Source organism: Neoarius graeffei, chromosome 27, assembly GCF_027579695.1.
Source record: "Neoarius graeffei isolate fNeoGra1 chromosome 27, fNeoGra1.pri, whole genome shotgun sequence".
In the NCBI taxonomy this organism is placed as follows: domain Eukaryota; kingdom Metazoa; phylum Chordata; class Actinopteri; order Siluriformes; family Ariidae; genus Neoarius; species Neoarius graeffei.
In genome coordinates this window covers 6,785,203-6,811,321 of record NC_083595.1, presented here as the reverse complement: position 1 = coordinate 6,811,321, position 26,119 = coordinate 6,785,203, and the positions used below count along the sequence as shown (strand labels likewise).

Genomic DNA, 26,119 nt, shown 5'->3' with positions numbered 1-26,119 from the left:
GGAACATAACTGACAAGGATGATAACAGGAACAAACGCAAGAACATTGTCATTCCCTACATTTCTGGTCTATCTGAGAAACTCAGGAGGATCTTATAGCAGGTGGAAGCATCGTGTTTATACAGAGACACATTTATTATTATTATTAGTTTATTATTATTGTGAAATCGGGAAGATTTCCTTGTTGCCCTTAAGGTCGGGAGTTGTACTGATTTTCCGGGAGCCTCGGCATCTCTGCTTAACTTCAGCACAAATAACCAACCTTGTACCTTTTACACTGAAAGAAAGAGAGGGATATAAAGCTATGGAGAGGATTTCATGGCACTCTGAAACACAAACTTCTGGGCTGAGAGGGAAAAACAATCAGTTATTATCGATATTATTATTCTACAGAGAGCAGAAAACCGGAGCGCCAGGAAAATTCATTCATTCATTCAGTGTGTGAGATGAAGAGAACTCTGTGTAAAGCAAAATCAGCATTCTTGCTGTGAGGCAACAGTGCTAACCACTACACCACCGTGCCGCCCAAATATACTGTATATATTTGGGCGGCACGGTGGTGTAGTGGTTAGCACTGTTGCCTCACAGCAAGAAGGTTCTGGGTTTGAGCCCAGTGGCTGGCGAGGGCCTTTCTGTGTGGAGTTTGCATGTTTTCCCTGTGTCCGTGTGGGTTTCCTCCGGGTGCTCCGGTTTCCCCCACAGTCCAAAGACATGCAGGTTAGGTTAACTTGTGTCTCTAAATTGACCGTAGGTGTGAATGTGAATGGTTGTTTGTCTCTGTGTCAGCCCTGCGATAGCCTGGTGACTTGTCCAGGGTGTATCCCACCTCTCACCCAGCTTGCTGTGGCTGGACAGCAAGCTGGATTGGACTTGCAACACCAACCACTTGTACAGGAAGGGACAGAGCAGGCTGTACTTCCTGAGGAGGCTGCGGTCCTTTAAAGGAACAGTCCACCGTACTTCCATAATGAAATATGCTCTTATCTGAATTGAGATGAGCTGCTCCGTACCTGTCCGAGCTTTGCGCGACCTCCCAGTCAGTCAGACGCAGTCAGACGCGCTGTCACTCCTGTTCGCAATGTAGCTAGGCTCAGCATGGCCAATGGTATTTTTTGGGGCTGTAGTTAGATGCGACCAAACTCTTCCGCGTTTTTCCTGTTTACATAGGTTTATATGACCAGTGACATGAAACAAGTTCAGTTACACAAATTGAAACGTAGCGATTTTCTATGCTATGGAAAGTGCGCACTATAACGACAGGCGTACTAACACCTTCTGCGCGCTTTGGCAGCGCATTGATATCTGAGCTCCGAATCAATGTGCTGCCGAAGCGCGCAGAAGGTGTTAGTACGCCTGTCATTATAGTGCGCACTTTCCATAGCATAGAAAATCGCTACGTTTCAATTTGTGTAACTGAACTTGTTTCATGTCACTGGTCATATAAACCTATGTAAACAGGAAAAACGTGGAAGAGTTTGGTCGCATCTAACTATAGCCCCAAAAAATACCATTGGCCATACTGAGCCTAGCTACATTGCTAACAGGAGTGACAGCGCGTCTGACTGACTGGGAGGTCGTGCAAAGCTCGGACAGGTACGGAGCAGCTCGTCTCAATTCAGATAAGAGCATATTTCATTATGGAAGTACGGTGGACTGTTCCTTTAACATCTGCAGGAAACTCCTGTGGATGTTCTATCAGTCCGTGGTCGCCAGTGTCCTGTTTTACACCATGGTGTGCTGGAGGGGCAGCACATTCAAGGAGGACACATCCAGGCTGGACAAACTGATCAGGCGGGCCGGCTCTGTGGTCGGCGTGAAGCTGGACTCTCTGGTGACGGTGGCAGAGCAGAGGACTATGGACAAACTACTGAACATCATGGACGATGCCAGTCACCCTCTGCACACCGTCATCAGCAACCAGAGGAGCCTGTTCAGTGACAGAATGCTCCTTCCCAAGTGCAGGACGAACAGACTCAAAAACTCCTTTGTCCCTCACGCCATCAGACTGTACAACTCCTCTCTGGGAGAGGAGGGGTAACAGGAGGACAGAGGATGGGAAGGAGCAGTAGCCTAGCCTGACAAAAAAAACAATACTGGACAATGTGCAATACCTCTCCTGATGGACTTTTTTTTTCTCCCCATATCTTATTCTTTTTTATATTTGTATATGTAAATACTTAATTTAATTTATCTAGAAGTTTTCTCTATTTTCCATTCTCTGTTTATCCTGTAATGATGCTGCTGGAACTTTAATTTCCTTGAGGGAACCCTCCCAAAGGGATCAATAAAGTTCAATCTAATCTAATCTAATCTAATCTAATGTCAGCTGGGATAGGCTCCAGCTTGCCTGCGACCCTGTAGAACAGGATAAAGCGGCTACAGATAATGAGATGAGATGATCAATGATATCTTCTCAACCGTTGAACAAGGTATAGGCAAATCTCTCTACGCAGATGATGGGGCCTTACGGATTAGAGGCCGCAATAGATCATATGTCAAAACAAAAATGCAAGCCGCAATAAATGAAGTAGAAAAATGGGCAAATAAACGGGGATTTAGATCATCAGTTTCCAAAATGCAAGTAATATGTTTTACAAGAAGACGTAAAATCTCATCTATTTCTATAAAATATGGTCATCCTCTTGAGCAAGTCAAGGTAGTAAGATTTTTAGGAGTTTCTCATCTCATTATCTCTAGCCGCTTTATCCTGTTCTACAGGGTCGCAGGCAAGCTGGAGCCTATCCCAGCTGACTACGGGCGAAAGGCGGGGTACACCCTGGACAAGTCGCCAGGCCATCACAGGGCTGAAACATAGACACAGACAACCATTCACACTCGCATTCACACCTACGGTCAATTTAGAGTCACCAGTTAACCTAAGCTGCATGTCTTTGGACTGTGGGGGAAACCGGAGCACCCGGAGGAAACCCACGCGGACACGGGGAGAACATGCAAACTCCGCACAGAAAGGCCCTCGCCGGCCCCGGGGCTCGAACCCAGGACCTTCTTGCTGTGAGGCGACAGCGCTAACCACTACACCACCGTGCCGCCTTTTAGGAGTTTCATTTGATGAAAAGCTAACATGGAAGATTCACTTGGATAAGGTCAAAAATAAATGTAAAAAGATACTCAATATTCTCCAGTGTTTGACAGAACAAACTTGGGGAGCAAATAGAGCGTCCTTAAAAAACATATATTGGGCTCTTATGAGATCTGTGTTTGATTATGGATGTCTAGCGTATATATGTCTGCAGCAGAATCAAACATTAAAAGTATTACATGTACGACAAGCTCAGGGCAGCACGGTGGTGTAGTGGTTAGCGCTGTTGCCTCACAGCAAGAAGGTCCTGGGTTCGAGCCCAGCGGCCGACAAGGGCCATTCTGTGTGGAGTTTGCATGTTCTCCCCCTGTCCGCGTGGGTTTCCTCCGGGTGCTCCGGTTTCCCCCACAGTCCAAAGACATGCAGGTTAGGTTAACTGGTGACTCTAAATTAACCGTAGGTGTGAATGTGAGTGTGAATGGTTGTCTGTGTCTATGTGTCAGCCCTGTGATGACCTGGCGGCTTGTCCAGGGTGTACCCCGCCTTTCACCCGTAGTCAGCTGGGATAGGCTCCAGCTTGCCTGCGACCCTGTAGAACAGGATAAAGCGGCTAGAGATAATGGATGGATACAAGGTCAGGCTTTGAGAATTTGCAGTGGGTCTTTTCAAACATCCCCAGTGTCTTCAGTGCAGATGGAAATGCGGGAAATGCCATTAAGGAAGGCTACAATTGATGATGGCATATTGGGTCAATCTTCAGGGGCATTATGACAACCATCCTGCTAAAAGTATTACAAAAGATTGCTGGGAACATCATGAATCTAATTTCCAAAGTTTTGGATGGATAAGAGATGCTAAAGCAGAGGGTATTGGTCTACATCAGCTGCAATACAGCCCAACAGTCCCATCATCACCAGTCCCACCATGGTTATTCCCATAAAAACACAGTCTGTCATGTAGAAGGGCGCCGAAAGTTTTTCTCTCAATCACATTTATTTACATGTGTAAAAAAATAATTAATTCTGATCTGTTTTAAAATCACAGTCAACATTCAGGGTTAAAGACTTCATCTTTAGAAAAAAAATGCAACATTCAGTAATGTACAGTATAAAAAAAAATTATCATAAAGAAAAGTGCAGGTGTTCTTGGCGTTGTACACATACAGGATTGTACACGTGTATAAAATTAAATGGTCCCAATCTGTTTTGAATCACATCAATCAGGACAAAATATTTAATCTTTAGAAAAATACAGCATTCATTGACGTACATAAACACATTTATCAGAAAGAAAGGTGTAGGTCTTCTACCAAATTATCAAAACTCAAATGCTCAAACAAAGAAACCATACACTCAGTCCCAACAGAGCTGCAGAGAAAAGCAAACGAGTGTCACACCGTCTTCTCGCTCCTCGGCTCGTTTGCACAAATTTGTGCCGTTGAGCTCTCACTGTATACTCTGTGGAAAAAACAAAAACTGTGATTCAGCCGTGTTGAACATTTACTCGGGTATATGCATCAACTGCACAGCGGTGACTCTATACTTTTTTGGATCATAAAAATGAACAAACTGCAATGTTTGAATTTATAACAATCAAACTGGACCAGAAGGCGACGCATTTAAGGCTCCAGAAATCTCAAATCTAAAATACTGAATCAGAAATGGAAAAACACCCACACACACCTGGAACCTTCAGTCCTACTTGGAGAGTCCTGGAGCCAGGGACGTGGCAGCTGTAAATTCCTGCATCAGTGTGTTTCACGTCACTTAATCTGATGGAGTAATTCCCTTTTGTGAACTCCGATTGAAAACCTTTGACTCTGCTCCTGTACGCTGAATGCTGGTCATGAAAATTCTCTTTACCGTCGATGATGTCGTACACCGTCTTGGTGTTATCGTGACGCCAGAACACGTCCTTTTCATAGCGACTGGCTGAACACGATAAGATCACAGAGCCTCCTAGAACAGCTTCAACTGTGGTGATCTGCCCCGACACTTTAATAAAAATCAGAGGAAAAGGATTTACAGTCTGAGGGTAAAGCACAGGAAGTAGATATTTTCACATCTCAGAAAATGCTCTTCATGTTGTTTATGAAAGTGAGTCAAGTTCTTACCTTTGTCTATCAGAAATATGAAGAGCAAGCTGAGCCAGGTTCTGCAGAAAAATAAAGTGAAAAAAAAAATAAAAACACACTTTTACTTCCGGCAACTTTAAAATGTTAGGCTAAAACACAATCGGAACCTGACATGGTCTTGTGTAGTTGCACATTCGGAGATGCTTTTCTGCTCAACACGGTTGTAACCAATTGTTGTAACAAATTTGTGTGATGCGCAACTCTCAGTTTTACTGCTAGGCTTAGAAGGCAGTGGTTGAAAGTCCAGCTAAGTCTAATCACCTCTCACACTCAAGCCATCTCCACCTCCGTCACCTTGTGTGGCAGGTACACCCCGGGGAGCCTAGTCTTGCGACTGGGTGAGCGAACGGAGCTCTGGCACCAGTTTATGAAGTAGCCTCTTTCCCCAGTGGCGGCTCCAGAGATTTTTCCTTAGGGTGGCAAAGGAGGGGCATAGGTTCCAGGAGGGGGGCATAGGTTGTCGATGCAGCAGTTTATGCAAATCGTAGAAATAATTTTTACTTACACTCAAGAAAGACTCACAATCAAGTCATCTTGTCAAATATGTATTGAGCTATTGTACCATCAAGGAAAACGGATTCAACCATCTAAACCATCTTTTCTGAAAGTATATTCCCAAGCAATGAATGGAACTATTCTGCCCTAGCGATGTATCAAAAAATAGACAGATAGCGAACGGTTTTGATTGTGGATCTTTACTGAAGACTTCAAACTTATACTTAATTTGTTTCTTTTAGTTTTACGGAAATCGAGGATGGGCACATCTGTACCGTATATCACTAAACTGAATAGCACACAAACAAAAACGCGAGCTAGGCTGACCTGCTAGCAGGGCTTTGAACCAGAATTTTTTTCCTATTGGTTCGTTCCGAACAGAAACGGAATTTTAACGTTTCCGGTTTTGGGTTCCACCATTAAATAGACGTTCCCGAACCGGTTAGAACAAAAAAATTTCGTTCCCGGAACGGTTAATTACGTTCCCTGTCAGCTGTTTAACAAATGGCTATAAAATGATGTCTCTGTCTCATCCAGCTTAAGCCAAATGTAGGCTAATTCTATTACAACCTTCATTAAATAAGACAAGAAATAATTCAAAACAATTATTTCAAATGTTGGTGATTTGGATTCTCAGTATGTCTTCCCATCTACACAAACAGAAAAAGTGCCAGAAATGAAAGATAATTCGTTTAGTGTGTTACCAAAGGCTAGTCAGGCCCTATAGAGGGCTACCGCATGACGTCACCGCGCCACGAGATTTTGTTAGGCGCCATATTGGAAGACCAAGTACACATCTATTCAAGTACATACATACATAAAACAAACTACACCTGAAATGTAGCCAGGGCCGGTTCTGCCCTAATCTGGACCCAGGTGCAACATCGCGCAACCCCCCCCCCAGAAAAAAAAAAAAAAAAACCACCAGTCTAAATCAGGACAACCATCACATAACTATAACTATAAACATTTTATATCAACTATTTTAACTAAATGGGCTATAATAAATAAGCCTGCAGGCAGCCACGGCGGGCTGCCTCAGAAAAGTAACCATTTGTCCTACCTTAAAACTCGTTTTGCATTTTCTGCCTCCTTTTTTGTATTTTCAACCCTCCGTTTATTTTCTTTCCTTTTCTGAAAACGCGATTTGTGTCCAGACATTTTGTTCTGCTACCAACGAACTAACTCGTCAGGTCTCGTCTCTCGAGCCCGCGATGATTCCCGTGGGAGGGGCAACAACGGATACATTTTTACAAACAGCCAATAGGGAGGTTGTATCGTTCAGGCTCTTCTTTGCTCAGACACTCATGGCTTTTTTATTTGTAGGCTACGGAAACTTTGAGGAACGAAATAAAAACCGGTATTAACCGGTTACCATTATTTTTAATAAGCGTTTCTGTTCCGGAACATAAAAAATAATAAAGTTTCTGGTTTCGTTTCTGTTCCATGTGAAATAGAAAAAGTTCCCGGTTTTCATTTTCGTTCCTTGAACCGGTTCAAAGCCCTGCCTGCTAGTAATGCTAACAGAACGTCTCTCTCTGGGTGAAACCATTTCAAAATTCCAGGGGTGGGGTGGGGTGTGAAATAACGTAAACCAGTCCCCCCAGGATTCCGTGGGCCTTTTTTGTGATTGTTGCGGGCTAAAATGTCTGATGTTGCGTGGGTTTTTCCAAAAAATTGCAATGAAAGTTGCGGTGTTTAGGTTTTTGTTGCGATTACATTGCGGGAGGAAGTGAAAGTTGCGGGAAATTGTTGCGATTTTCTCTTTTTGTGATTAAAATTGAGTGATATGTTAAATATTAAAAGTCATTAGTGCAGGCAGTCTCTCCTGAAGACTAAATTAAACAATTATGATACACGGAAGTAAGGCAGAAGGTAGTTTGTCGACGTCACCTCAAGACGACGCCAACGATTGGTCAAATTTGCGGGTAAGTTGTGGCGATTGGATATAATTGCAACACTGCCCTGAATTCACGGGGATCGGTTGAATTTGTGTTGACGTTGCAAATCGCAACATCACGAAATCCTGGAGGGTCTGGTAAATAACGGTAGGTAGAGATGAGATGAGATGAGGGCTTAGTATCTCTGTAGATAGATAATTGAATTTCAAAAATGTTTTTTAATAAATATTTCTTTTTAAAATGGGGGGCAACTGGGGTGGCAAGACATATTTTTACAGTGGCAACTGCCACCTTTTGCCACCCCTTAAAACCGCGCCTGTCTTTCACTCTGGGCTATAGATATAAAAGGCAAGAAGCTGTTTTGATTGATTCTGATAGTACACTGCAAAAAATAATCTTAGGAAGTTTGTCTATTTTCAAGTCAAAACATCTCGCCACCCTTATTATAAGACATAATTGTCCAACAAGCAAAACCTCATTTAGCTAGAAAGGCTAGTTTTTAGACAGTCCATCTTGAAAATCTTGTATAGACAAAATGTCTGGCGGCACGGTGGTGTAGTGGTTAGCGCTGTCGCCTCACAGCAAGAAGGTCCTGGGTTCGAGCCCCGGGGCCGGCGAGGGCCTTTCTGTGTGGAGTTTGCATGTTCTCCCTGTGTCCGCGTGGGTTTCCTCCGGGTGCTCCGGTTTCCCCCACAGTCCAAAGACATGCAGGTTAGGTTAACTGGTGACTCTAAATTGAGCGTAGGTGTGAATGTGAGTGTGAATGGTTGTCTGTGTCTATGTGTCAGCCCTGTGATGACCTGGCGACTTGTCCAGGGTGTACCCCGCCTTTCGCCCGTAGTCAGCTGGGATAGGCTCCAGCTTGCCTGCGACCCTGTAGAAGGATAAAGCGGCTAGAGATAATGAGATGAGATGAGACAAAATGTCTTGAAAAAGTCTTATTTGGAGCACCTTTGAAAATAAAACAAGTAAGTACATTTTGGACATGTGTCAAATGCGGTTCATCTTGTTTCAAGAAAAAAGTATGCTTGTTTTGGGAATAAATGAACTTTACTGAAATCTTTGAATCTTTCATTACAATTCAACTCCACCTTACAGATCCTAAGTTTACTGCGAGTGTTTTCTCAGTCAGTCATTCAGAATGACGTCCTTCTAGATGCTGTACAGACTCTAGACCAGACAAGCGCCTTCAAAAAGGCTATGAGTGAGTGGAGGGCGTTTTAGTGAGGTCTTTTTGGAATGCTGCGAGTTAAGTTCAGTGTTTTTTTGTTTGTTTGGGGTTTTTTTGTGCCTGATCTTGTAAACCCCTCGTACACATGAATAGTCGGTGCCCCCAAAATGCACTGTTGCTTTGGCGTTGTGTAAGCACTGTAAGTCAAAATGCGTAGACTTGTTTTTTTTTTTTTTTTGGTGCCTGAGGTCCTGAGGAAGTGGAATCTTAAGAGATGTTTTAATGTTTGAATGTTGAAATGGGAAAAAAAATAAACTTGTTGCAATGCTACACGTGTCGTCAACTTGATTCAAGATAGTCTCTGGTCTCGTATCTAGAGTATTTTACTAATTACAGGTCGCAAAAGGAGAATCTTTTAAGCTAGCAGTGCTTAGTTGTAGAATTTAACAATCCTAATATTAGTATATTTATCTTAAATTCAGTTTTTACTGCTAAGACTTGGTCATGAATTTAAGTGAAATACCCTTAAAATGAAATAAATAAAAATGACTTGAATGGCTAAATGTAAGAAGTACGATCTTGTTATAAGAACTATTTTGATTATTTTGAGTTAATCAGATCTCGCGTAATAAGTTCCCCAATCTTATTTTGGAATTATTTCATCTAAAAACAGGTTAGATTTTTCATTTTACTTTAAGAAATCTTACCAAGTCAAATTTGACTAGTTCCATTGGCAGATTTTTTTTTTTTCACCTGATTCAAGCAAATATGCTTCGTTTTAATCTTTTATTTCTTATTTTTGAAAGGCCATTTTTTGCAGTGTAACAACTTGATTGAGTGGAAGAACGATTTGTACCATTCTGTTTTACGTGTGTGTGTGTGTGTGTGTGTGTGTGTGTGTGTGTGTGTGTGTGTGTGTGTATTTGACAACTATGAAGAACATCGGAAGCTCAAAATCAGGGCAGAGAGGTCACATGTTTCACTTAGGAACAATCAACGCTAGAATTTGTAACTGCGAGAGTAAGCTAGTGGATTGCGTAACAAAATGCAAGCATTTGATGCAGGATATAACATGCATGCAGCAGGCTCGCTTGCGAGGCAAGGGTGAAATACATTTTGATGACAAGGTTCTTAAAGGTTGGCGGGTATTGCATAAATGGTATGAATATTACACGTGCAGGCGTTGCACTTGTGCTAGCACCACATGTTCGACTCTTGGATGTGGAGCACATTATAGAGGGAAGAATGACGATGGTGAGGATTAAGGTGAATGGGGTGAAATGAGGAATATATTGTTGTTATTGTCCAACTGAAGAACACCGAATCTCCTCCAAAGAGAATTTCTACCGAACACTGAATAAAGGCCAATTTATGCTGACAACCCAGTCCTCGCAGATGGTGTCGCAGACAGTGTCTGCGTAGCCCCCCCACCTTCGCAGACGCTCTGTGCGCACCTCCCAAAAATTGTGACCACCGCAGAAGCCTCGCAGACAGCGCCGCAGACAAGAGGGCTCTGATTGGTCCACTCTACCCGCTGTACACACACTTCTGCTTCCCTACTTTCCCGGTTTGTTTTGTTTTCACGACTGGCATTTTTAAAAACACGAGCGAAGATGGAGCAGCATGAAGAGCGGTTGATTGAGGAAGTACGTACATCTATACGACTCCAGTTCTAGTCATTATAAAAAATAAAAAAAAAGTTCTAGTCATAAGTAACCGGAGGATAAACACTCCACTAACCACACCCACCAACTACTCCTAGCGACTTCGCGCCCCCTTGCGTTGTGCCAGTGAATAACATCATGCACACCTATTCCCCTGCTCAACAATAAATTACAACTGTCTGCGAAAAGCCATCTGCGAAAGCCTTGTCACAAGAGCATACAGAGGCCTTAAGGCTATCCAGAAGATGAGGAAAGACCATCCATCATTTAAAAACATCATTGCCACCATTGGAGAACACTGGAGAGGTGTAGGGCCATATAATGATAAGGATCCAACAAGCTTTAATGGCGTCAAGCTGATCAAGACGGCAGAAAGCAACGAACTCTACCTATTGAATACAATGTTCGCAACAAGATCAGATGGTCATTCTATTCCAACCTTGGCTATAAACGCAGGCTCGACTACATAATGGCTGACTGGTATATTAAATATGAGACCACGAACTGTCGTGTGTACCCAATGCAAAGTCAGATATTTGAATCTGACCATTGCATAGTTGTTATGCAGGCTGTTTTTCCAACAAGAAAACAGGTGAAAAAGATCTTCGGAAAAAGGAAAGCACCCCCCCCCATACCCAGACATTCAAAAACAGAGACGACCCTGAAATTCAAGCTTCATATAGTGTGAGACTTGATTGAATTCTAACTGACGACCCAAGCTTCTTGCAGCTAGATGAGATGGAAGAATTGGTAATAAATGCCATCCAGCAGGCACCGAAGGAGACAGTACGCCCGAAGACTAAGACGAGAATTGAAAACCGTGGACAAACGATACCTATCAGGAACTCACTCACAGACAGGCATCGGACAGAAAAAGACCCAGTGAAGGGGAAAAAAAAAAAAAAAACCGCTATCCTATGAAATGAGAAAGCTTTGCACACAACTGAAAAATGCCTTTTTCAAAGCTAAGGCAGACCAGCTGAATTATGCCAAGTCAACAACGGGACACAGAGGAGGAATTCAGATTAATGAAACAACATACATCACTCTCGCGGAGCAATAATCTATTAATACCACCACCGAAACTAGAGAAACACTTGTGTGCACTTTAGCAGCTGAGTGTAAGAGCCCCAACCTGAACTGGAAGAACCGGAGAAATATCCACACATACTACCGCCTGATGACCTTCCTGAGATAAGTGTTCTGATACCCGACAATACAGAAGTTAAGAAAAGCATGAAGTGACTTAAGAATGGCAGATGCCAGGGGATAGACAAGGTGTATGCAGAACAACTTAAATATACGATGTCCATGAGTTTAATAAAATACATCACGCTTCTGATTGGAATGACATGGCCATGTCTCCAAGTACCATCCCAGTGGTTGAGAGCCAACACAACCTGTCTGTACAAAAGGGGTCTCAAATCACTTGCGGAGAATTATAGGAGGGCTGAGTATAGTTGCAACAGTCTCCAAGGCGCTATCCAGGATTGTTGTTGAAAGGATTAGGGAAGCTACAAACATGTCTTATCATCACAATTTGGCTTCCGAGTGAATAGATAAACATCTGATGCTACATTCATTTTACGTCAACTGATTGAGAATACAACCCCGATTCCAAAAAAGTTGGGACAAAGTACAAATTGTAAATAAAAACGGAATGCAATAATTTACAAATCTCAAAAACCGACATTATATTCGCAATAGAACATAGACAACATATCAAAATGTTGAAAGTGAGACATTTTGAAATTTCATGCCAAATATTGGCTCATTTGAAATTTCATGACAGCAACACATCTCAAAAAAGTTGGGACAGGGGCAATAAGAGGCTGGAAAAGTTAAAGGTACAAAAAAGGAACAGCTGGAGGACCAAATTGCAACTCATTAGGTCAATTGGCAATAGGTCATTAACATGACTGGGGATAAAAAGAGCATCTTGGAGTGGCAGCGGCTCTCAGAAGTAAAGATGGGAAGAGGATCACCAATCCCCCTAATTCTGCGCCGACAAATAGTGGAGCAATATCAGAAAGGAGTTCGACAGTGTAAAATTGCAAAGAGTTTGAACATATCATCATCTACAGTGCATAATATCATCAAAAGATTCAGAGAATCTGGAAGAATCTCTGTGCGTAAGGGTCAAGGCCGGAAAACTATACTGGGTGCCCGTGATCTTCGAGACCTTAGACGGCACTGCATCACATACAGGCATGCTTCTGTATTGGAAATCACAAAATGGGCTCAGGAATATTTCCAGAGAACATTATCTGTGAACACAATTCACCGTGCCATCCGCCGTTGCCAGCTAAAACTCTATAGTTCAAAGAAGAAGCCGTATCTAAACACGATCCAGAAGCGCAGACGTCTTCTCTGGGCCAAGGCTCATTTAAAATGGACTATGGCAAAGTGGAAAACTGTTCTGTGGTCAGACGAATCAAAATTTGAAGTTCTTTATGGAAATCAGGGACGCCGTGTCATTCGGACTAAAGAGGAGAAGGACGACCCAAGTTGTTATCAGCGCTCAGTTCAGAAGCCTGCATCTCTGATGGTATGGGGTTGCATTAGTGCGTGTGGCATGGGCAGCTTACACATCTGGAAAGACCCCATCAATGCTGAAAGGTATATCCAGGTTCTAGAGCAACATATGCTCCCATCCAGACGACGTCTCTTTCAGGGAAGACCTTGCATTTTCCAACATGACAATGCCAAACCACAAACTGCATCAATTACAGCATCATGGCTGCGTAGAAGAAGGGTCCGGGTACTGAACTGGCCAGCCTGCAGTCCAGATCTTTCACCCATAGAAAACATTTGGGGCATCATAAAACGGAAGATACGACAAAAAAAGACCTAAGACAGTTGAGCAACTAGAATCCTCCATTAGACAAGAATGGGTTAACATTCCTATCCCTAAACTTGAGCAACTTGTCTCCTCAGTCCCCAGACGTTTACAGACTGTTGTAAAGAGAAAAGGGGATGTCTCACAGTGGGAAACATGGCCTTGTCCCAACTTTGAGATCTGTTGTTGTCATGAAATTTAAAATCACCTAATTTTTCTCTTTAAATGATACATTTTCTCAGTTTAAACATTTGATATGTCATCTATGTTCTATTAATATGGAATTTTGAAACTTCCACATCATTGCATTCCATTTTTATTTACAATTTGTACTTTGTCTCAACTTTTTTGGAATCGGGGTTGTACAAGGAAGTCCAAAACGCCGGTCTACATAGCCTTTGTGGATCTTAAAGTGCATATCACGGGTAAATTCAGGAGCAAGATCAATGTAATTCTCCTATTTTATATTAAACTTTTGTCAAATATCTGTCACATTTTGTGCAATTTTTTTTACCTTGCACAATACCAGAAAAATTCAGTTGAAATCAAGCCATTTGAGGCAAATTCGTCCGCCTCTGAAAAAACTTGGCATTTGGATTTCCCGGCAAATGCTGATTTTCATGACGTCACGTGCAGGACGCCTCCTTCTGAATCCTATGTCAGCACTGGTTTATGAGAAAACGACCGTATTATTTACATCCCCGGTGTTGTCTCCGTTGTCTTCACTACTTGACTCATCATCAAATCCAAACAGATGAAGCCCCAATTCTGACATCTCATTATATTCTTCATCCAAAGGTGAAGTAACATTGCGCTCAGGTGACAATTCCATATTTCAATGCAAAATCGCTAGCTGCTAAACTTGGTCTACACAGGCTGTGCACTGAAACCGTGCAAGCTCTCGCAGCCTGCTGGCGCTTCCGCAGGTGACGTCACGAATCTGGCTCCAGGCTCCCTTGGGATTTTTCCAGACGCGTTTTGCTATTTTATTATTTTTTTGCTGTAGACAGATGGCCTTGTTCAAAATTACCCTTCTGGATGAGTGTGTAAAGGGACATATTTTCGTATAAAAAAAAAAAAAAAAACACGAAATTGGTCCAGGATATGCATTTTAAAGCGGCGTACGATTGGATTCCGAGAGATGCTCCGGTCAGGTGCTTGGAGATCCGACTCAAGTGTCCTCACGTGGTTTCTGTACTACATGCATTATACATTGGCACGAAAGCCTGTATTAAACGAAACAAGTTTCTTTGAGACGTTGGTAGGATGCCATCAAGGAGCCCTGGAGTCCCCCATTATTTTCAACATATACATGAACTTTGTTGTACGAATAGCACAGAGTGAGGTTCTGAAGAAGCACCCAGAAGCAGGACTTAAAATAGAATACTGCATACCTAATGAAGTGTCACCAAGGGAATATCGTAGGAAGTCCCCTCAATCTGGTATTACTCATGTTACAGAACTCCTGTATGCAGATGATGAGGCCATTTTTGCTAACTCTGTCCAGGAACTGAAGAGCATCCTCGAAATATATGACCAAACCTATACACGGTTTGGATTGCAGATGTCATACAGTAAAACCGAGACAACGGTCTTCCACGTAGAAGATGAGATCAAGAATCAGGGATGCTTGGTAACTATGAATGACCACAGAATCAAGAACGTACGAAGTTTTAAATACCTCGGCTGTACCATCTCAAATGATGAAATGGACACCTCTCAGTTCCTGTATGCCAGGATCGGATCTGCCTTCCAGAAACGGAATGAACTGAAACATGTACTTATAGATAGAAGAATACAACTAACAACAAGAATTAGATTTCTGACCACATGTGTTCGCTCCAGGTTACTATACAGCATTCAGGCATGGACTCACAGAGAAAGAGTCGGGCAAAGTCGAGACTGTGTGGCATGGTTTTCTTAGGAAGATGGTCAAAGGTGGGTTTCAGAGAAAGAATGCTCCAAACCAGAAAGATCGTGACGTCCAGCTTCAAGGTCAAGTAGACTGGAGTTTCAAGCTATCTAATGAACGACTACAGGAAATGACCCAAACATTGCCCATTCGTAATTTCTGTCAACACTAGCAAGTCAAGTATATTGGCCATGTCTGTAGAATGGACAATAATGTCTTGCAGAAGCAGGTCCTGTTCGACGTTAGAACATCCCACAAGAAACGGACGCATCTTGAGAGAGTTTTAGGAGTTGATGAGACGCAGATCAGGAGAACCATGAAGGACAAAGCAGCTTTACAGCGACTGATAGATGTTTGCCTGCTATCGAGCAAATATCAGGAGCACCCCAAGGCCGAGACCACGCCGAGTGGGAAGAGATGATGATGTAATGAGTGGTTATCCGAGTTACACTCAGCACAGTTTAAGGGTTTACACACCCTTCTGTATAAACTTTAGAGAATGGTGTGTGTGAAATCACATGCGAGATCAGAAGTGTGAAACAGTCAAACCAGCCTGTGTGGCACCAACAAATAAAAATTGGCATCGCGTTAACTATTTCTATTCCACTTATCTGACTGAAGTGCGCTACAGTTACGTCCTGGATTCTTATTTTTATTACCATTTACTGTAGATGGGTCCATGTTTGTATGTTCACTGTGCTTTATACACTCCGCTTTATAGTTTTGTTCTCTCCAACCCGTCCACCCCCAGAGACCCTCGGCGTCCTTCTGCATGACAGACTGCGTTTATACATTTTACACCAAGTAGACAGTTTTCTGCATTATACACATACATACCCATGGTACACAATAACACTCGAGCAACTTCTTTTCATCTTCTCTTCAGAGACGAGAGTTCAAATTAATGACCTGTTGAGGAAAAAACATCATGAATCAAACATGCATTTAAAAACCCCTCAATACTGATCGTCAGTTTTGTTTGGAGTCTGACCTGCTGATACCCATTCTGCTTTCTTTGGTTTAATAATACGAACAGACTACATTTTTATAATCGTGCCTTAATCGACTCAGGGTCCTGACTTTGTAAAATAATCGCCTATTTTTATTGACTAAAAATAACTTTTACGCACCAAACCAGCAAAGTTACAGAACCTTATTTGACCACCTTCAAATAAAAATACAATCACCTTGTTTATATTTTGAATTAAAAAAAAAAAAAAAAAAAAAAAAGTGCATGAGGTAAAAAGACTGGATTTAAAGAAAAAAAACTGGACTCTTATAAAAGCAAATGTAAATAAAAATAAAAGGTCTGGGTCTGATCTCCCTTTCCAGCATTTTCAGAACTTGACTTAACTTCATCAGAAATAACCAACCTGGGTCTTTCCACATCAAATCTCCGAATGCTCCCACTCGAACATCTCAGATTTGGCTGAAAAAAATCCAGGAGGTTCACACACTTCCCAATAGGAAAAGTCCTAAATTTTAGCTCCCAACTCCTTATAGTTTTGTCATAAAAAAATATTTTTGCAACTAACCTCGGACCCGTTTTGAGCAGAGCTTTTTGGGGAGCCACTTTGAGATTGCTGTATCTAGAAAAGTATTTAAGCTAGGTCCTTCAAATTTTCAAGGGTCAAAATCAGGCACCGGTACTTGTAGAACATGGACTTTTACATGTGTGCTTTTGGTTTATCATAGAATTCTGGGGGCTTGAATTTGCTCGGAAATTCTACACTATGCTCAGCGGCAGCATATTTGAAGGACTGTGGAAAGTGCAATTTCAAAAGACAGAGGCTTGATATTGCACATACACCTTCCCATATATACTGTGTACTTTGTATTCTAAAACTGTGATGAGCGGTTTGGAAGATATTAAAGTTTAAAAATGGAAAAAATTAAATTTGGTGACATTTTTGGCATGTTATAGCGCAAAAAAAAAAAAGCATCCACCAACATAAAATTGACTGTTTTAGAAAGATTAGATGTCTGTTTTTAAAATTTGTGATGGTGTCCTGCCTTATTTTTGCAAAATGATTTTTTGAAGATGTGGTGTTCGCATACACACACAGCATTCATGGCGTATGAAAGCATTTTCAAATGCTAACAAAACATCCTGAATTTATGACACACAGCTTAAACTCAACAAAAATGCTTCATTTGGTTCATGGTAAACTATACCTGAAGGATAACCTCTATGCAACCTTTAGATACTGAAATATTGGAGCTCCTATATGGGTGAAAACTGAAACTTGTTTTCATTACAACATAGGGCTGTGCGATATGGGAAAAAATGAATATCCCGATACATTTTCTCCATTTCATGATATACGATATACATCTCGATATATTTGAATCTCTAAAGGACCCCATGAAATCTAACTTTTACTCTTTACTGTTTTCACTACAATCCCTGCAGATTAAATAACATTCTTGGTTAATTTTACAGGTGGTTTTCAACAACACATTTTACATTTTCATGTTAGTGATTAATCACAATTGAATTGAAATAAGACTATTTTTATTCAACAAAGATGTGGCACAAACTGCAAAAACAATCTTGAAAATTGCAACAAAGGGGCAACACAATACAGAGCTGCTCAGAGCTCAGATCAATAAAGTGCAAGCTCAACACTGAGACATTTAGCCTAAATAAGAAAAGTGCTCATCTCATCTCATTATCTCTAGCCGCTTTATCCTTCTACAGGGTCGCAGGCAAGCTGGAGCCTATCCCAGCTGACTACGGGCGAAAGGCGGGGTACACCCTGGACAAGTCGCCAGGTCATCACAGGGCTGACACATAGACACAGACAACCATTCACACTCACATTCACACCTACGCTCAATTTAGAGTCACCAGTTAACCTAACCTGCATGTCTTTGGACTGTGGGGGAAACCGGAGCACCCAGAGGAAACCCACGCGGACACGGGGAGAACATGCAAACTCCACACAGAAAGGCCCTCGCCGGCCATGGGGCTCGAACCCAGGACCTTCTTGCTGTGAGGCGACAGCGCTAACCACTACACCACCGTGCCGCCCCAGAAAAGTGCTCATTCATTAAATTATTTTAAAAAATAGATCTCCAAGCTATTAACCTGACTACTGAGAACCACTGGAACATTCACAATAGAGAGAGAGATTGAAGGAGAGAAGAGAGAGATCTGCAAAACATCATTTTTCTCTTTGCGCACTTTTGAACTGAATGTTTTCTGGCTCTGCCTCTCAGATGTGTATAATTCCGGCTGCTGCCTTTCGTGATGACAGGTTTTTTTTTTTGCACACTTTACAAACTGGCATTTGCTGTTCCACGTCCTCCTCGCGAAATCCAAAAAAATGCCAGATGACTGACCCCTTACTAGTTCTTTTAGGAACCAATTCGTCCGCTTCCATTTTTAATTTGCCGCTGAAATTGACAGAGCTTACACGGTAGCCTATGCAAAATCAGCGATTGCACGAACTGAGTCAGCGGCGCTGCTATATTTCAGCAAAACTAGAAAATCTTCCCGGAAGTTCCTTTCAGCACCGAGATGTCGCCCGGGATTGGTTGGCAAGTGCGTGACGTTATTGTTTTCTTTACCCTTAGGCAGCCTCTCACGTTACTGTCTGAGGGACAGAGAGATGTTTTAAACAAACACAACAAACACGAAACGAACGCAAGTCGGAAGATGACCATAAAATACTCGATAGTTACGATATAATAATTTTATGTATCGCACACAGAATTTTCGGCGATATATCAAGTATATTCGATATATCGCACAGCCCTATTACAACATTTCTGTTGTACCATAATTTAGAAGAAAAAGCAACCTGGATGCTTCAGTTAGTATTTATCCATGATAAAAAGACTTGGACAGTCCATCAGAATTGATTATTATGATTTATTATTATTTATGACCCTTATTGAATTTATTAAATTTATTATAAAGCTGGTAACTTTGGGACAACTCTTGTAAATTATTTGAACTCTTTCATGAAACTTTCAGATGCTTTGATGTCACATTCCTTAAGTGGATATACACGTCCAGTTGTAAGGCAAGGCAAGTTTATTTATATAGCACATTTCATACACAGTGGCAGTTCAATGTGCTTTACAGAAGTAAAAGCAGAACAGTAAACAATAGAAAATAAAATTGCATAAAATAATTGGGGAAGAAAAATAATAAGAATTAAACAATAGTAGAAATAAAATAAAGTTAATCAGCCTCGAGATTAATTATTATTATGGGTTTAACTCAAAGTTAACTCAAGGTTGTAGTGCTAGGGACATCTATTTTAGAAATTATATGTGCTGCACAGGTACCCAAACAATGAGAAGGAACTGGCATTACACACCATTTAATCGCAACACACACACACACTTCACCTTTCTCCAGAGGATCAGCAAGATCAGATTTTTTATTTTTTTTTTAAAACGCGCACACTGAAACAACTGTCCAATCACAGCGCTCCATCAAAAAAGTGGGCGGGGCGAGTCCTGACTTAAATCCCACCCTGGTCTCACTGCAACTCGGAAAATCTCTCCAAACGGACCCTTTACCCCCCGAGGGTGGAGATTTATTGATTTATTTGAGGAAATATACAGACAGGACAGGTGTAGCAGTCGGCTATACAAACTAACACTATGAACTAAAAGCCTAATGGTGGCCGCTGCTGCTCCGCTGTAGAGCAAATACACCAACATTCCAGATTAGAAAGGAAATCAATCAGTTTAAAGAAGGAATTAAAAGAGCAAAAGCGTAAATCTCTCGCTCTCGCTGCCACTTGTGTCCCCTGTGAGCTCAGGACTGCAGAGCAAATCATTTTCTTCAGGAAAACCTTTAAATGAGTCTCTGTTTGTGTATTTCAGAGCTGTGCATGTTTATACAGACATCCCCAAGTAGGAACATCTTGTCTTCTCTGGTTCTGGTTTCTAAAAACCAGGGTTCGAATTATAAATTTGACCCTATGGGGGTCTCTATTTAAAAAAAAAAAAAAGCAATGCATACTCGCTCTCCTGGACCAGCGCACTTTTGCGCACTGCAGTGCACAGCTTTCACACACAGGCGCGCGCATGCACGCACACACGGTGTTGCATATATATATATATATATATATATATATATATATATATATATATATATATTAGTTAAACAAATTATATATTGTATATATTAGGGCTGGGACATTAGCGCGTTAATTTCGATTAATTAATCACACAAATATCAACGCGTTAAAAAAAATAACGCATTTTAATCGCACACTATAACAGACACGTCCTTCTGCATTAGAGCAGTGGAGTGTGGCATTACGTCTGATGGTGTACACAGCCTTCTGGAAACTCAGAAGAAGTCGTTTGGGATTTTACCTGTGGGGGCAGCACTAATGCGGGACGGAATACAGCCGGACGGAAACAGAAAAAGAACAGGAGGAGAAGAACGCCGGTTTTCAAAGGACGCTGGTTTTTGGAAGGAGAGATGGAAGAAGTACAAGAAGCGGATGAGAACGTTTTAGTTGGCCCCATGCAGGGGAAATTCTGTTATAAAATACAGGATGGGAGAGTTGATAAGAGCGTGGTCGTGTGTAAATTGTGCAACAAGGAGTTCGCGTATCACCGCAGCGCATCAAGCCTGAAACACCACCTCAATGCCAAACATGTAGCAGCAAGCTTGGCAGATGGCGCGCAAGCTAACCCAACAATATTTTGTTGATTTAAGCTTATGTATTGTCATTCAAAATCCATGTGGAAAAAATGTCTTTCTACCTGTTCTCAAGTCAGATATTTCTATGCGATTAATTTCGATTAATTAATGTCAAAGGCTCTAATTAATTAGATAAATTTTTAATCGCGTCCCACCACTAGTGTATATATATAATTATATATATTGTTAAACAAAGGAAGATCGTTGTGAGATAGAGGACAAGTCTTCTTCGGACTTAACTTCACATTCGATTTCGCAGGCTACAAATGTCAGTTTGCGCGCATAGTGGTGTGGTGGTGAAGACGTACAGCCGTATACATGTTGCGGTTTAATAACACGTTCGATACGAAGTTATGGCTGCATGGTGATCGGAAATGAAACGAGTTTTATTTATATTTCTATGGTGATATAGGCTATTCAAGCTTATTATGGTGATATGACGTATTTGAGAGACTTCTACAGAAAATTAAGTTTGCTTCTTTCATGGGAGCCTGAGGGAATGGGAGCTCAGCTCCCATTGGCTCCCACGTAATTCGAACTATGCTAAAAACTCACTGTGCATTGCAGAAGAATAACTGCAGAAAATAACCACTATAAGCAACGAAATCACATGCGGATGAGAAAATTTATATTTTCATGGAAACTCTACATCATATGTTGTCTTAGATCTGATCAGCCACATATTCCTGTCCACCCTACAAATAATAAAAATGCAATGCTAATGAATGATCCACTGAAACGCATAACAGCCTATATTTAAACTTATATTTATACAGTACATGCAAACAATTTTAAAAACTACAACAAATTTATACATTTGCGACTGTAATAACAAGGAGTGTAGAACTTACCTGTTTACTTCAACCGCCAGATGATTTAAATTCTGCATCATCCAGTCACCTGGGTACATTACCGCCACCTACCGACCGGAAGTGTGAGGCCCACCCATTATCTTTATCCGCTTTATCCTGTTCTACAGGGTCGCAGGCGAGCTGAAGCCTATCCCAGCTGACTACGGGCGAAAGGCGGGGTACACCCTGGACAAGTCGCCAGGTCATCACAGGGCTGACACATAGACACAGACAACCATTCACACTCACATTCACACCTACGGTCAATTTAGAGTCACCAGTTAACCTAACCTGCATGTCATTGGACTGTGGGGGAAACTGGAGCACCCGGAGGAAACCCACGCGGACACGGGGAGAACATGCAAACTCCACACAGAAAGGCCCTCGCCTGCCCCGGGGCTCGAACCCGGACCTTCTTGCTGTGAGGCAACAGTGCTAACCACTACACCACCGTGCCGCCCTGAAGTGTGAGGTGTAGGTCCTAAATACTAACAAAAAGTATCTTTATGTCCTACCTGGTGTCCCCAAAGGCTCCATACGTTGTGGATGGCCGGAGCAACAGTTTCCAGGTCCTTGGATTGATCGCTGTGGCCCTGTGGAGTGGCCTCCAAGATTCCCAGATTGACTTTTACCTGTGGGGGAACGCAAAGGCCATGGTGTTCCAACAATACAAGCCTAACTTAAAGGAAGTGTAAAATTAAACATATTTTTACATAACGTAACACCTTTTTTTGTAATAAATAATAGATTCTGTCTCATTTGTGTTTCCAGCACTTGGACCCTTAGACAAAGTGCTCTAAGACAGCAATTTTGTTTTCATGAGCAGAAGGAGCAACAACATTAGCTTCTGATTAGCTTAGCATCGTAAATCCCTCTGTATGCTCTCTCTGTACACATACAATGCTTCCACATGTGGAGTATAGTAGAGGTGGAAAATGAGAGAGAAACCAATGCTACAGTGAAGTAAGGTTCAGTTATAGCCTTACAGAATTTGCTTCCTTTATTTTTGGAAAAAATTATTTAAGAAATAAGTTTTAAGAACAAATCTGAATTGTGCTTAATTGTTGAAGGAGAAGTGCATGGATGATGATGATTGTAGTGAAACGCCTGCTTGAAGGAGAATGTATGATACTTACCCAATAACTTTTTGACGAGTTTGAACTGCTTGTATTGAATTTTGTGACCAATAACTTTACAAACTGAAATCAATACAATATTAAATTTATTCATTACATAAATTTACATTTCTACTGTAGTATTGTAGATAAGAAAATGATACCAAAGGGTGGCGAAATGGGGTGAAAATTTTGTTGTTGAACTTTTTCCCAAAAATATATGGAAAATGATCCAAAATAAAGCTTAAATTGTACCACAGAGCATCTAAAACCTCAGAGGTAAAACCTCGGCATCTGAGTTAAGTCAACTTGGTGCTTCTGAAAATGCTGGAAAGGGATATAAATAAATATAAGGTCAGGTTCACAGCCTGCTACTGGTAACATTGTAACCCAGTGCAACCTTCCGCATGGACAGGTGGTCGGGTGTCTAAACCGGCTCCCCCACTGGTTCCACACCAGTAAGGAGGGTGGCATGACACCCAGCAGGACGAAAAACAAGAACTGTCAAAGGGCGGATGAGCTCTACTTGAGCCAATAGCCATCATGCACAATGGCAGTTCTGATAAGTCAACTCGGCATCAGTTCCAGCACCAAGCAACGGGATGTTCCTACGGCCATCTCAGCTATACTGTGTCGTCGATCAACAGGGCCTCCCGCCAAGGGATACTACACTCGTGACATGTACTATCGACATCATGGCGCAGCCTCACAATTTAGTTTTCATGACAGTACGATTCAGAGACAGGGATAGGGAGATCAGAGATCTATTTACTTTTGGTTTTATAAGTTTGCAGCTGGGGCAGCACGGTGGTGTAGTGGTTAGCGCTGTCGCCTCACAGCAAGAAGGTTCGGGTTCGATCCCCGTGGCCGGCGAGGGCCTTTCTGTGTGGAGTTTGCATGTTCTCCCCGTGTCCGCGTGGGTTTCCTCCGGGTGCTCCGGTTTCCCCCACAGTCCAAAGACATGCAGGTTAGGTTAACTGGTGACTCTAAAATGAGCGTAGGTGTGAATGTGAGTGTGAATGGTTGTCTGTGTCTATGTGTCAGCCCTGTGATGACCTGGCGACTTGTCCAGGGTGTACCCCGCCTTTCGCCCGTAGTCAGCTGGGATAGACTCCAGCTTGCCTGCGACCCTGTAGAACAGGATAAAGCGGCTAGAGATAATGAGATGAAGTTTGCAGCTTTTAACCTCTTTTTTTTAATTCAAAATGTAACTTAGGTGATGTATTTTCATTTGAAGGAGGTAAACGAAGTCCTGTAACTTTGCTGGCTTCATTTGTAAAAGTTATTTTATTTTAGTAAGTCTATAAAAGGCAATTATTTTACAAAAGATATTTTATTTTAATTGCAGGGACCCGAGTCCATTAAAGCACGATTATAAAAATGTACAGTCTGTTATTATTATTAAACCAAGAAAAGCGGAATGGGTATCAGCAGGTCAGACTCCAAACAAAACTGAGTGTCGAGGATTTTTTTTTTATTACATATATTTACAGTTGTGTTCAAAATAATAGCAGTCCAATATGACTAACCAGATCAATCACGGCTTTTGGTAGAAATTATATTACTACATGGCAAATAATTTACCAGTAGGTGTAGTAAAGTCGTAGAAAACCAACAGACCCAACATTCATGATATGCACGTTCCCTAATCTGTGTAATTGAATAATTAAGTGAAAGGGGCGTGTTCAAAATAATAGCAGTGTGGAGTTCAATTAGTGAGGTCATTCAGTCTGTGAAAAAACAGGTGTCAATCGGGTGGCACTAATTTAAGGATGAAGCCAGCACATGTTGTACATGCATTTCTCTCTGAAAACCTGAGAAACATGGGTCGTTCCAGACATTGTTCAGAAGAACAGCGTGCTTTGATTAAAACGTTGATTGGAGAGGGGAAAACGCATAAAGAAGTGCAGAAAATGATGGGCTGCTGGGCTAAAATGATCTCCAGTGCTTTAAAATGGACAGCAAAACCAGAGAGACGTGGAAGAAAATGGAAGACTACCATTCGAATGGATCGAAGAATAGCCAGAACGGCAAAGACTCAGCCAATGATCAGCTCCAGGGTGATCAAAGACGGTCTGAAGTTACCTGTGAGTACTGTGACAATTAGAAGACGCCTGTGTGAAGCTAATCTATCGGCAAGAAGCCCCCGCAAAGTCCGACCGTTCAAAAAAAGACGTGCTGAAGAGGATACAATTTGCCAAAGAACACATCGACTGGCCTAAAGAGAAACGGAGAAACATTTTGTGGACTGATGAAAGTAAGATTGTTCTTTCTGGGTCCAAGAGCCGCAGACAGTTTGTCAGACGACCCCCAAACACTGAATTCAAGCCACAGTCCACTCTGAAGACAGTGAAGCACGGTGGTGCAAGCATCATGATATGGGAATGTTTCTCTTACTGTGGTGTCGGGCCCATTTATCGCATACCAGGGATCATGGATCAGTTTGCATATATCAAAATACTTGAGGAGGTCATGTTGCCTTATGCTGAAGAGGAAATGCCCTTGAAATGGGTGTTTCAACAAGACAACGACCCCAAACACACCAGTAAGCGAGCAGCATCAGGGTTCCAGACCAACAAAATGAAAGTCATGGAGTGGCCAGCCCAATCCCCGGACCTTAATCCGATAGAAAACTTGTGGGGTGACATCAAAAATGCTGTTTCTGAGGCAAAGCCAAGAAATGCAGAGGAATTGTGGAATGTTGTCAAATCATCCTGGGCTGGAATACCTGTTCACAGGTGCCAGAAGTTGGTCGACTCCATGCAACACAGATGTGAAGCAGTTCTCAGAAACCGTGGTTATACAACTAAATATTAGTTTAGTGATTCACAGGAATGCTAAATCCTAAAGATTTTTTCAGTTTATACAGTCAATATTTGGAGTTTGTAATGAAAAATGCAGACACTGCTATTTTTTTTGAACAGCCCAAAATTCATTTTTCTTCATTTTCTGTAAAGTAATTAAAATATTGATACATTTTTCTTCATGTTTTGATGTAGAATATAATGTGCAGCGTTCCCAATGCATGGAAATAAAAACTATTATAAGGATTTTGAGCTTTACTCACGTTTTTAAACACACTGCTATTATTTTGAACACGACTGTACATCTCACGTAGAAAAAAAATGACACCAAAAAGTGGCAAAATAGTGTGAAAATTTTGCTGTTGAACTTTTTCCATGTATTTTTGAAAAAATGATCCAAAGTAAAGTTTAAATTGCACCACAGAGCAGCTAAAACCTCAGAATCTGAGTCAGGTCAAGTCGATGCTTCTGAAAATGCTGGAAAGGGAGATCAGATGTTTATTTTTATTTACATTTG

General features: G+C 41.7%; 1 protein-coding gene across 3 annotated transcripts; it reads right to left on the bottom strand.

Annotated features, from left to right (window-relative positions):
* Positions 1 to 4,242: 4,242 nt before the first annotated feature.
* Positions 4,243 to 22,315, bottom strand: LOC132875154 (CD276 antigen homolog). Of its 3 annotated transcripts, none has more exons than XM_060911804.1 (5): positions 22,199 to 22,315; positions 15,993 to 16,064; positions 5,153 to 5,193; positions 4,722 to 5,033; positions 4,243 to 4,496 (listed from the first exon to the last, which is right to left on the bottom strand). In XM_060911804.1, exons 2-5 carry the CDS (start codon positions 16,028 to 16,030, stop codon positions 4,363 to 4,365), a joined length of 525 nt encoding a protein of 174 aa, XP_060767787.1. In that variant the 5' UTR covers positions 16,031 to 16,064; positions 22,199 to 22,315; the 3' UTR covers positions 4,243 to 4,362. The 3 variants fall into 3 exon arrangements, with proteins under 3 accessions (XP_060767787.1, XP_060767785.1, XP_060767786.1); XM_060911802.1 differs by lacking the exon at positions 22,199 to 22,315 and adding an exon at positions 21,684 to 21,738 and having other exon boundaries at positions 5,153 to 5,208; XM_060911803.1 differs by lacking the exon at positions 22,199 to 22,315 and adding an exon at positions 21,684 to 21,738.
* Between the last annotated feature and the right edge of the window lie 3,804 nt (positions 22,316 to 26,119).